Below are 12318 nucleotides of genomic sequence, written 5' to 3' on the forward strand. Positions count from 1 at the left end.
AGGGCTCCTCTACTGACTCATCAAAGCTGTGAGGAGGAGACCCAAAAACACACACACACACACATTCATCACAACCCTGGAGGAGCTCTCTGGACCTTCACCCTCCCTCGTCATGAGTCATGTGTTCCTCCTGGATCACCGTTGTCTGTATTGTTCAGGTATTGAATTGTTTGGTTTCTAATCTATGTGGATATCGTTGTTGTCGGGACAGAAACCTCTTATCTCCATATTCTTTGTGATTTTTTTTTAATGCCCCATGTGATCGTACTACGATGCACACAAAAAGCATCGAAAGTAATTTAGTAGATCCGCAAGCTTGAAACGCGACGCGAAGAGACATGTTTTGAGCTTGTCGATCTGCTGCTTTTGCGATTTTTTTAAATTTGAATTCTGAAAAGGAACAGTTTTGGACATAATGAGTTTTCCCCCCGACAGAGACGATTTGATGTTCATCATTCACATGAACTAAATGAAAGTGAACAAAAGTAACATTAGTGGTTGGGCCAGTAAACACTTAAAACCCCAGCATCCATATTCTGGGAAGACTGGGAATATAGTAGATGGACAAGCTCACAGCATGTCGCAGTGTAAATCGAACACAGAAAAGGTCACTAGCTCAACAGTGAAGGTTCATTATGTAAATGTTACACATTCTTTCATTCTTGTCATATGCATTGACCTTTTCCATTATTTTTATATAAACTAGAAGTTCGCGGCCCTTCGGACCGCTCACATCTAGAGATCGCGCCTGCTTTGCAGGCGCTCACAGCGTCGTTGCAGCAGTGATCCAACTGATACGGCCCTCTGCAACGCCTACTGCATGGGGGGGCCCAGTGCGTCCCTACACCGCCTACTGTGTGGTGCCCCAGTCTGGCCCAGTCCAGCCGTGCACCCCTGCGCCGCCTACAGGCCAAAATTTGGGAAAAAAATCTAAACATTCTGTGATTCTGAAAAGTAGAGACGCATCTGAAGGTGGAAAGGTTGATGGTCAGCAAGGCATATGCGTTATTGATTTTTGTATTATGTTTTTTAGACAATTGAACAACTGCTGAACGTGGAGTTGCAGATGCACACACGGAGAGACATACACACTACAGCATTTTAATTAGGTTGTGAGGATGTGAGGATATCCTACTGTATACTCCCGCACACTTTTATTGACCACTTTAACTCTGGCATCACTATTTTTGGCATTTCATTATGACAAAAATGATAAAATGGAAACCTATGTAAACCCTACCCATAACCTTCTCCCCCGGATTTGAACCCGGTTTCCTGCTGACATTTTTACCATTGAGCTAATAAATAAATGTAATCTTGACCATCAGGTCAAATTAGTTTCAGATCCTGTGAGACATGATCTTTGACACAATCTAAATGTCTCAATAGAAGAGCAAGGAGACAAAATATAACCACCCCAATTGTATACGTTTGTATTAACACTCTAGCATACAGATTGGACAAATTACATTTTATTTGTTAAAAAAAGGTTACATAGTGAGGCTTTAAAAAGTGTGACGTGTTGTGCGGCTGTAGATCTGCTAAAAAAGGTTACATAGTGAGGCTTTAAAAAATGTGACGTGTTATGCAGCTGTAGATCTGCTATTTAACCCATTTAGTGCTCCAGTCATGAACGGGTTAAATGTCCAGCGCGCCTTTCGCCTGCTCCATCCGCGGCCAGTCTCTTATTTTGAAGGCCAGAAGTCGATTGCGCAAACATTTCCTGTTTGACGTCATGACGTCATTCACCGGAAGTGGTCATAGTCCCATGCGGTTGGAGTAATGGCCGATCGTTGCCTTTCAGCTTGTGTTATAATAGCGAGAATCTAATGCCATCCTTGGCTTCAAATGTGTTTTTTGGAGAAAATGGATATTAAAGATGAGATAGACCGTCGGCTACCATGTTAAGGGATTACTATTTTGTGCACGTGGATCCGCGATGATGATGAATCGGCGACTCCAATCGTGCCGGCACTTTCCAACGGACCGTAGGGTAAGAGTGCCAGCTTTACTGTACAGTATATAGCGCAAGTATACTCGGGATCGGCACTCCGAGTACTCGAGTATTTTTCACGAGTATTCTCGGGATCGGCTACAAAATTAAAACAAAAATGAAATGTTAAATTCTGTGGTTCAGACTGACTTTACTGTGAAAAATCCCCTCAGGCAAGTTGACTTATAGACCCAAAGAGCCAAGGCTCATTTTTGTGACATCATCAAAACATGACCAAACCTGACCGGGGACACACAAGGATGGCATGTGAAGATGATGCAAGCGGCAGCGGGCCTCTTTGCTCACAAAAACCTCCTTTCTCATATAAACCTCCCTCTGAACCACAGCTCAGACTTTGGCTTTTTAAAAAAGGATCATTTTCTCATTTCCCCGTCCCAGTCTGCTGGCACCCACACACAGCACAGCCGCTTGTCCGCTTTGATGGACAAGCTGAGCTCTGGTCTCGCCGCTTATAAGCTAAAGTGGGCCAAGCAAAAAAAGGCAGAGTGCTTATTTTGGGATATTTGCGCAACGTTGCGTAAAAGCGTGGCTTTGGGCATAACTTGAGTTATGTGTTATTTACCCGTGATGATGTCACTGTACTGTAACTAGCAGATGTTGCTCAAATATTTGGGAAGGCCTGCATCCGCAAATGAATCAGACTTCTATCTAAATGGATAGACCTGAGGTCATAGAGGTTTTCATGGTGACCAGCAGGTGGTTAAAAAGAGTGTGACGCTATATTAACTACTTTCTCTATGTTCTTAAGGCCTCTCCACCAGTTACTATTTAAACACTGTAGTACTAGTAGGCCACCGTGCTCAGGTTTGTTGCATAACGTTGCTGTCGGGCAGAAACCTCTTATTTCCATATTCTTTTCATTAACGTCCTTACTTGATCATACTACAGTGCCACACAAAAGCATCATACAGTAAGTAGCAGAGCCACAAGCCTGGAAACGTGTCACTTTTATGAAAAAGGAGGCAGAGGATTGGTTAATGAAGTACTGTTTGGTTTATGGTGAATTAAAGAGCACTGTATCGTCCCAAGAGGAAAATAACTTTTTTTGCTTTTACCCAGCAGGTGAGATGAGCACGCTAGGTGGGGAACTATTAGGGGTTAAGTGTTTTGGCCAGGGACAATTCGACACAATTTGTACAGTAGATCAGTGGTCAAAGTGGGGTCCCCAAGGAACCCCCCCAGGGTTCCTTGGGGGGTTCCAGGAGGTCCTCAGCAAAAGTAGATAATATAGCGTCACAATCATTTTAACCACTTTATCCATTTATATATTGGCTATTCATCCGCCATTTTATATTTGAATTTTTCTCCAAAATGTTTGGACATTTTCAAATAATTTTGCATTTCTTTAACATAAATATTCTCTTCTGGGGGTCTCCCTGGCACAAAGCGTTTCTGATGGAGGTCCGTGGCCAAATACATATCAACTTGGGGGTCAAACCAGTGACCTTCTGACTACCAGATGGCGTCTCCCTCTGCCCACTCGGCTAACGGCTGCCTGTAAATAATGTTGCGGTCGGGTGTGATCCCACACTAACATATACACTAGCCTCCTCCTGGAAACCTCAGCACCCACTCTGAACATCTGAAACTCCCTTCTTCATCTGCAGAAGTGATGCAAGAAGTATAAAATAGGGATTAAGTGGATAACATCTCCTTCAACACAACCATGATTTGCGGGGTGTCATCATGTTGATGTTACTCTTCTGTATCCTACTGTACGTCTATGTATGTATCTGTAACTTTTACTGCTGTGCTGTCTCTGGCGCCTGAATTTCCTCCTGTGTGGGCTCTATCTATCTCATTGGTTCTCAAAGTGGGGTCCGGGGACTCCAAGGGGTCCTTGAGGGGGTTCCAGGGGGAGCCCCCAGCATAATTAGTTAAAATCATTTTAGCCACTTTATTCATATTTTATACTTTTATACTATGCTTGAACATCTGCTTTTTTCTTTTTTCTTTTTATGAATCTCTGAAATGTTCGGACATTATTTTTAATTTTATTAACAACTTCTCTTCTGGGGGTCCCTGGTCCGCGGCCAAATACATATAAATTTGGGGGGGTCTTTGACACTAACAAGTTTGAGATCCACTGATGATTATCTAAGCACATTTACATGGGAGGATGATGTGTTGCTGGAGAACTAGGGATTTGTTTCAACACAGCCAGAGGTGTTTGGACAGTGGTTAACGGTAGCAGCATGTGGGACACAGCGATAAGTTTGAGGAGTGAAGACAAAGGGAAAGACATTATTATGGCCTCCCTTACAGAACGGTGGCAGGGGAACAACTCTCCACACATTCTGCCAAAATCAGGGCAGGCCAGTGGGCACTAATGAAGCACAGAGAACCCAGATCAAGTGTTGCAGTGGGTAAGGTCTCTTTAACCACAACTAGGGTTGCCATTAACCATCCTTTGAAATGGGGAATCGTACCTCATTTGGAAATTAAAAGATGTGTCCCTTATTGAACTGCAGCTTGTAGTTCTGCTATTTTAGGCTAATGTTCTCCCCATAATATGGATGTTGGGATTCAAGTGGTTAATATAAAATACAAAAACTGTACATATAATACAGTGAGATTTGATCTTTTTCTGGGCGTCCCTTATTTTTCTTACAGTAGTTGGTAAGTGGTAACCCTAACCATGACTGGCATAATACTGGCACAGGATGATCAAACCCCACCAGGGTCCTTTCTCTGCTTTCCTCCCTATGTTGTATCATTCCTTCTACTTTCTTTTTCAGTGAAGACAATTACTTTTTTTGCATTCACTGTCTTTTTCAATGATGACAAAATGCCAAGAGAACCAAGGGTGCTGGACTGAAAACACTTTCTTTCAAATAGTTGGTATTGAACATGTTCTTTACCTCTCACTGATCTTATTGGTATAAGGAGCTGGTCGCAGAGGAATGTCCTGAAACAGAGAGAGAAAAAAGAAACACAATATCTCCCATCAAATACAGTATACAGTACACTGAGTACAGTTATCTATTTCTACAATAGGGTATTGATACTTTTACTCAACTAAAGAGTGAGTGTTTCTTCCATCACTGGTCCAGCCCACACTCACCTTGCAGCGCATCTTGCCGTTGACCATGCTGTCCGTGGTGAATCCCTCGCGGCTCTGCAGGTGGGCGAAGGGCTTCACGGCCCCCCAGGACTCCAGGTAGCGGGTCATGCGGACCGACGCGCGCATCTTCAGCCCGTCGTTGACCCGGGGCTTGGCGCTGCGGCTGCTCAGCGACGGGTCCTTAGACTGAAGACGTGGCAAACACACACACATTTCACAATTTACAATTGTCGGCATTTAGGCCTAGAATTATTTAATTCTTTAGCTATAAGTCTTTGAATATATCTTTTTAACATTTGAACATTTGTAACTCAAATATTTGCTTCTGGGCGGTCCCTGGAACAACAGATTTTGAGATGGGGGTCCGCGGCCAAATGCATGTCATTTTGAGGGTCCTAGACATGAACAATTTTGAGAACCACTGATTTAGAAGAAGGATTTAGAAGACATTTATGGAATCGGGTCAAAAATATAAAAGACTTGCACAAATGTTCAAGATTTTTCAAAAATAGCAGATCTACAAGTCTACATGTACAAGCTCGCTGTGAGCTTGTATATCTGCTATTTTGTAATAGTTAAAGCATAAAATAATGGTTAAAGTGGTTCAAATCTAAAGTGACACAGATTTGCGATCAGGCCTAAATGGCTTAAGCTCACAACCCGTCGCAACAGGATATGTTGTTGTGAGCTTGTAGAGCTGCTATTTTCACTAGTTTGGGTCCCGGGAAGGCCATCAAATTTCTCGAACTAAAAAAAAGACTGGTCACTCACCCGCGGGTCGATGACCAGGTAGGTGCGGACATTGAGCTCTTTCAGGTAGGTGTCCCTCAGATGGCCGTTGCCCTCCTCCACCTCATAGGCCTTGTTCAGGTGCTTCAGAGTGGCCTCGGTGATGTGGACCCGCCTGGACAACATGAGATGACCAACACACACTGTAATACCTTTCCATGAAAAGGCTGCAAATGGCTTAAATACAGGTGAGGAACAGGGGCAGGCCCTTCAATTAGCCGATGTGCAAACGCATTGTGAGCTTGTATATCTACTATTTTCTCTACATTTGAAATCAGGCTTAAGTGGTTAATTCATACTGTACTTTTCCCCTTTCTAGAAAGATCACACCTAGTGTGGAGTGAGAGGTGCTATTTATGAGTTAATTTCATAAAGTGTCCCGCCAGCCAATCACAGCGCATCCTGAGAAGCTTGGCCAATGGGACCACGGGCGAACAACAAACTTTGAGCCGTTTGTGCCAAGATGTGGGCCACGCGTCAGTTTACTTTAGAGCCTGGACAGATGGTGGAGCTCTTTCCAGGAGCACCGCTCAAAAATACATTATTTGTCTTTAAAATGTAGCGTGTGTAAGTACAGTAAGTGTCCAAACATACCAACACTCAAGTAAAGTACACCTAACCATGCACATGTGTACATGAACTGTATTTAAGTGATTGCTACTGTGTATATATACCTACCCTGGCAAGCCACCAGACTCCATGTGATTGGCCAGGGTGACGTCATGTGACCACACGTCAAACTGCCACTTGCGAAGGCCAATCACTCCGCAGAGGACGTTGCCGGAGTGCACGCCCACTCTCATGTTGATGTCCACTCCTGTGGCCTCACGCACCTGCCTGACCAGCAAACACAGCACATCAGAGTGTGGAAGCTTGGATGGATGGATGGATGGATGGATGGATGGATGGATGGATGGATGCATGGATGGATGGATGGATGGATGGATGGATGGATGGATGGATGCATGGATGGATGGATGGATGGATGGATGGATGGATGGATGCATGGATGGATGGATGGATGGATGCATGGATGGATGGATGGATGGATGGATGGATGGATGGATGGATGGATGGATGGATGCATGGATGGAATAAAAAGAGCGGATCTAGAGCTGACCCCAGTCAATTAATAATGAGTTAACTGCATAATAATTATTACTAAGTATAGACTCTATACTGTATAGAGGGTTTAAGTGGTTGAATGCGATAAAGGGATGGAGAAAAAGAGAGAGGGGGAGAGAGAGATCTACCATGAGATATTGGCACGGTACTGCAGTGATAGGCATGGGGCCAAGGTTCCATTATTAGAGATCGTGATGATTATCATTAGAAAGCAACACTGCCTCGTTACTACACAGCTGGCAGCGTCCGTTTCTAGGTTACAGGTTAAGCCTTAAGGTAAACCAGGTGGATGTGTTCAGACTCAGAGTGCGGTTATTATCGTGACTTTTGTCATCAAAAACACTGTGGTGCTGTAGCTCTGTGACCGCCAGAAAACTCACTTGATAGCCTCACACATGTCGAGGCCCATCTTGACACAGTTCTTGGCGTGCTTGGGCAGTGAGACCGGCAACCCAGACACACAGTAGTAGCAGTCGCCCAGGATCTTGATCCTCATGCACTCGTTCTCCTTAGAACGGCAATGGAAAAAAAACACATTGAGTTTAACCGGTTATGTTTTCCCCAGTTATTATTTCTGGTTATTCATTAACTGATTTGATCTTATGTTAAACGCTTTAAGACCTGGAGCGTGTCCGGATGTCCGCGTCGTGTTAAGATTTTAACCACTTTAACTATTATTTTATGCTTTAACTATTGAACAATAGCAGATATACAAGCTCACAGCGCGGCACCCGGTGCCGCGCTGTGAGCTTGTATATCTGCTATTTTTTTTAAACGTGAAAATATGTGCAAGTCTTTGAATATGACATCGGAATTTGACCGGACATCTAAATCATTCTTCTAAATCAGTGGTTCTCAAACTTTTTTCATTTCATATATTGAATAATTTGCACACATTTCAAGGTTTTTCAAAAATAGCTGATCTACAAGCTCACAGCATGGCACTCGGTGCCGTGCTGTGAGCTTGTATATCTGCTATTTTTCAATAGTTAAAGCATTAAATAATTCTTGGCCTAAATAGGCTAAACTCCTGAAAGCAGACACGCTGACTGAAAACGCAAAGTCGTAGAGAGCAACAACTGCCCTCTGGGGAGTATTGGCATGGGGGAGGAGACAAAGGTTACACACATACTGTATGTACTGTACCTGGATGCTTGAAAAGAGAGAGCAGACATGCACATCCCGCACCCAAATTTTGGCAGGTGCTGAGCGACGAGGGCTCCAATGCGACAGATGCTTTATTGCACCAAATAACGTTTTGGACACAAAGCTCTTCCTCAGAGCTTTGTGCCCAGTTATTTGGTGCAATAAAGCAACTGTTGCATTGGAGCCCTCAGGGTGTGAGCGTTTATATCTCATTTCTGTACCTGTATGCTCACACCTGAGAGAGCTACAGTATAGACAGTTTTACTCAAGCATTCTGTTGTCATGCACCGGAAATAGGCAATCCACCAAGTTCACAAAGCATCGTACTGTGACACGTAGTGAACTTGTAGATTATTATTATGCTATCTTCAGTACATGACACCTGCGCACAACTACGTATACATCACCCTTAAGAACTCAGGGGAATGTTGAGTAGATATCGTTGCAGTCTAACCTTTTGTGTTTGTTTGTTTTTTTGTTTGTTTTTTGTTTAAATGAAATCATACTACAGCTTCAAACAAAAGCATCAAAAGCAGCAGATCCACAAGCTGGAAACGCGGTGCAATACGACACGTTTTGTGCTTCTATATCTGCGACTTTCGCTATTTTTGGATCCTGAAAAGTAACAGTTTTGGACATAATGAGGTTTCCACCCGACAAAGAAAAACTTTTCAAGTCCAAAACCATTCCTTTTGTTATAATTCTTTTTTGCGACCGTAAGGTCGCAGTTTAGTATGAAAACCTCCACCGGCCGTCCGTCCGTCCGTCCGTCCGTCCGTCCGTCCGTCACACACGTCACACCTTTGCCCTGCTCAATGTATACGTGTAACGCCTGATACTGAGGTGATGTGTCACTGTGACATCACAGATACTGAGGTGATGTGTCACTGTGACATCACAGGTGAGATCGCAGTGATGTCAGATACTCAGAGCAGGGATCTCCATATTTAGGCATAAACAGGTGACATCACAGTGATGTCAGATACTCAGAGCAGGTATCTCCATATATGGGCATAAAATGGATTCTGTTAGGGATCTCCATACTGTATATGGGCATAAAAGGGATTAGTGATGTCAGATACTCAGAGCAGGGATCTCCATATATGGGCATAAAAGGGATTAGTGATGTCAGATACTCAGAGCAGGGATCTCCATATATGGGCATAAAAGGGATTCAGATGGAGATTCAACTTCAATGAGTACAATGGCAAACTGTCAACTGCCCGTATGTCTTGATAATTGGTAAAACAAACTTTTGGCCTATTTGTGGCTTATCATCACATCCAACCATCTTAAGATACTCAGCTAGTGGGGAATGCTCTCTTCCCTGGTGAGAATTGCCCCTTTATATAGGGCTTGTTTGTGTATTGTATGACATCACGCCACATCATCAGCTGTGGACTCTGTGATGTCATCGTATCTCCATATATGGCCATCTCCGTATATGGAGATATAAGTCGTCCATGCCCAGGTATGGGCTGGTGAGGTCAGACTTTGTGTGATGGGTAGGTTATCTCCATATATGGAGATTCAACATTCCAGGTGTAACTATGGCTGCCCGTATGACGTGAGAGGTGGAGGCTGTGATATTTGTGGAGATAAGCGACCAACGGTCGCTTATCTCCCGATTAGGGAGTCTTACTGGTAATAGCGAAGTGAAAATAGACTATCATCGTGAGGCGTTGTGAGCTTGTAGATCTGCTATTATCACTACTTTTTGTGTGACACTCTTGTATGCATTAATTGCATTAATTGCATCTTGCATTAATTTACAACAAAACATAAAAAAACGATAATATAACTAGAAGCAGTGCTCTTCCGAGCACAGGTCTCCACCAGGTAAAGTAGGTCCTGGTGGCGATAAATGTGAAAAGGGTGCCATGTCTTCTTTGGCCTTATGTGACCCTGTATGACTTGAGGCATTTTGTTCCAAAAATGTGTTTGGAAAAAGTCGACCTGCTGGTGGCGCTATAACTGGCCAATGTGAAAATGGTGGCATTTGTTCCTTGACCTAGTGGGAATGTGCATGCAGAATTTCTCTGTAATCACAAGCTGCGTTCATTATTTAAGTGATTTTGTTCAAAATGAACCAATCCTGCAAACTTTGGAAGCCAATGTTAGCCAATTAGGATGGAATATGAAATATCGGACAGATCTGTCTTGATCACATGACTATAGAGATACTGTGTACTGATTTGCATGATTTTTGGATAAAATCTCAAGGACTAATAGGAAAAATGTGTTTTACACAAGTCGGCCTCCAGGTGGCGCTATAAAAGGCAGATATGAAAAAGCAGGGCAAAGGTTTTTCCTTGGCTTCTAGGGAGTGCACATACAAAGTTGTACACTGATCAGTGGAGTGGAAAAAACACGAATCGGCCTGTTATAGCGCCACCATGAGGCCGATTTGAAAACATTTAAGTGGCATTTATTCCTCTGCCTATTGGGAATGTGCATGCACAATTTCACCAAAATCGCACACTGCGTTCATGATTTCAGGCATTTTATTCAAAACTGACCAATCCTGCTAACTTTGAAAGCCAGTTTTAGCCAATCAGGATGGAATATGGAAAATCTGACACATCCATGTCGATCACATGACTGTAGAGATACTGTCTACCGATTTGCATGACTTTTGGACAAAATCTGTAGGAGTACTGGCAAAAGTTAGTTTTGCAAAAGTCGGCCTCCAGGTGGCGCTAGAACAGGCCCATTTGAAATATTTGGGGCAGAGGTTCTGAATTGGTATCGAGTGAGTGTGTGTGCACAGTTTGCCAGCGACCGGGCCAACGACGCCGGAGATTAGCTGGTAACGGACAAACGGACGCACGGACGGACGGACGGACGGAGGGGAAAACATACTCTCCCCCATGCCTTCGGCTGGTGGAGACAATGATGTCAATTCTAATGTGAAAGTGAAACGTGGAGGTCAGTGTTAACGTCATTAATGATCAACCCCAGTATCTAATGGGAAGCACAAACAACTCACCTTGGCAATCTGGTCAAACTTGCCAAACAGTTCATTGAGCATAATGACCAGCTCCTTGGGTGAACAGTCACTGGCCAGTCTGGTGAAGCCCACGATATCAGCATACAGGATACTGAAGGAGACAAATGACACAACAGAAATTAAACAAAGGGGCACAAAGAGAAGTCCAGCGCGCTTCAGCCAGTTGAAGGTAGAAGGGCTCTTCAGTGCTCAACAGGGACAACTTGAATCAGAGAGAACTTTTATTTTAGAGAATATGTATTATTTTGCAGGGGTGAGTCACCCCTGCAAAATAATAAATACCTGCAGACCAGCCGAGTGCTTCAGTATTTTATTTGGGAAGTCTCTCCTGAAGTGCCCAGGGATTATTCTCTCTGAGAAATGAAACACTCTCAGTGGCTTTCAAACCTTCTGTGCTGAAAGAACAAGCACACAAGTGAGCTAAGTAGAAACCTCAAGGCACACACATGTATTCATAGAAGAAGAAAAAAACATTCACATCTTCATGGTTGTCACAAAAACCAGAGGAACACCTGGACTTGTCTCACGGAAGGAACACCAATGTGCCTCGACAACACATCTTTTGGGAACCACAGTTGTAGGAGATTATCTCTAAACTCTGAAATGTCTGCATGCATGCATGCCAGCGCAGTGGCTGACAACCACAGGGACAGACAATGGTATACACAGCATGACCTATTCCACTGACTGACTGACTGACTGACTGACTGACTGACTGACTGACTGACTGACTGACTGACTGACTGACTGACTGACTGACTGGCTGACTGACTGACTGACTGACTGGCTGACTGACTGACTGGCTGGCTGACTGACTGACTGACTGACTGGCTGACAAACAGCCAGGTGCTTCCTGACACTCTGAGACAGACAACAGAGCTAATGACAGGCCTGCCGGGAATAATAACAGGGATGGATCAGAGATTCAAGCTATCATTCCACACCTACGTATTGTGGGGCTTAATAGAACACAGCGCCAAACAACAACCGTGCGCTGTCAGAGACCTCTCTATCGCCAGATAAAGGAGACCATTTTACCCAGGTTCTCTGAGTGGATAATAGCCTACTGTAAATTCAGGTCGACTATTTGAACTACTTTAAAATGTTTTTCAAAAATGGCTCACTAGTTTAGGCAGGGATACATCCCTAGGTATGTTATCGTCGGGTGAA

At 43.7% G+C, this 12318-nt stretch overlaps 1 protein-coding gene across 1 annotated transcript in view; it reads right to left on the bottom strand.

Moving 5' to 3' along the window:
- adcy7 (adenylate cyclase 7) overlaps positions 1-12318 on the bottom strand; it is a 53084-nt gene that overhangs the window by 21806 nt on the left and 18960 nt on the right. The window contains exons 6-12 of the mRNA XM_080729933.1: positions 11128-11239; positions 7373-7500; positions 6546-6704; positions 5850-5982; positions 5079-5264; positions 4876-4922; positions 1-26 (exon numbers count right to left, since the gene is read on the bottom strand). The exon at positions 1-26 is cut by the window's left edge and continues 34 nt beyond it. Coding sequence (XP_080586059.1) covers positions 1-26; positions 4876-4922; positions 5079-5264; positions 5850-5982; positions 6546-6704; positions 7373-7500; positions 11128-11239 — 791 coding nt within the window. The remainder of the gene's footprint in view (positions 27-4875; positions 4923-5078; positions 5265-5849; positions 5983-6545; positions 6705-7372; positions 7501-11127; positions 11240-12318) is intronic.

Source organism: Nannobrachium achirus, assembly GCF_963921795.1.
Source record: "Nannobrachium achirus genome assembly, chromosome: 7".
NCBI classification, from domain to species: domain Eukaryota; kingdom Metazoa; phylum Chordata; class Actinopteri; order Myctophiformes; family Myctophidae; genus Nannobrachium; species Nannobrachium achirus.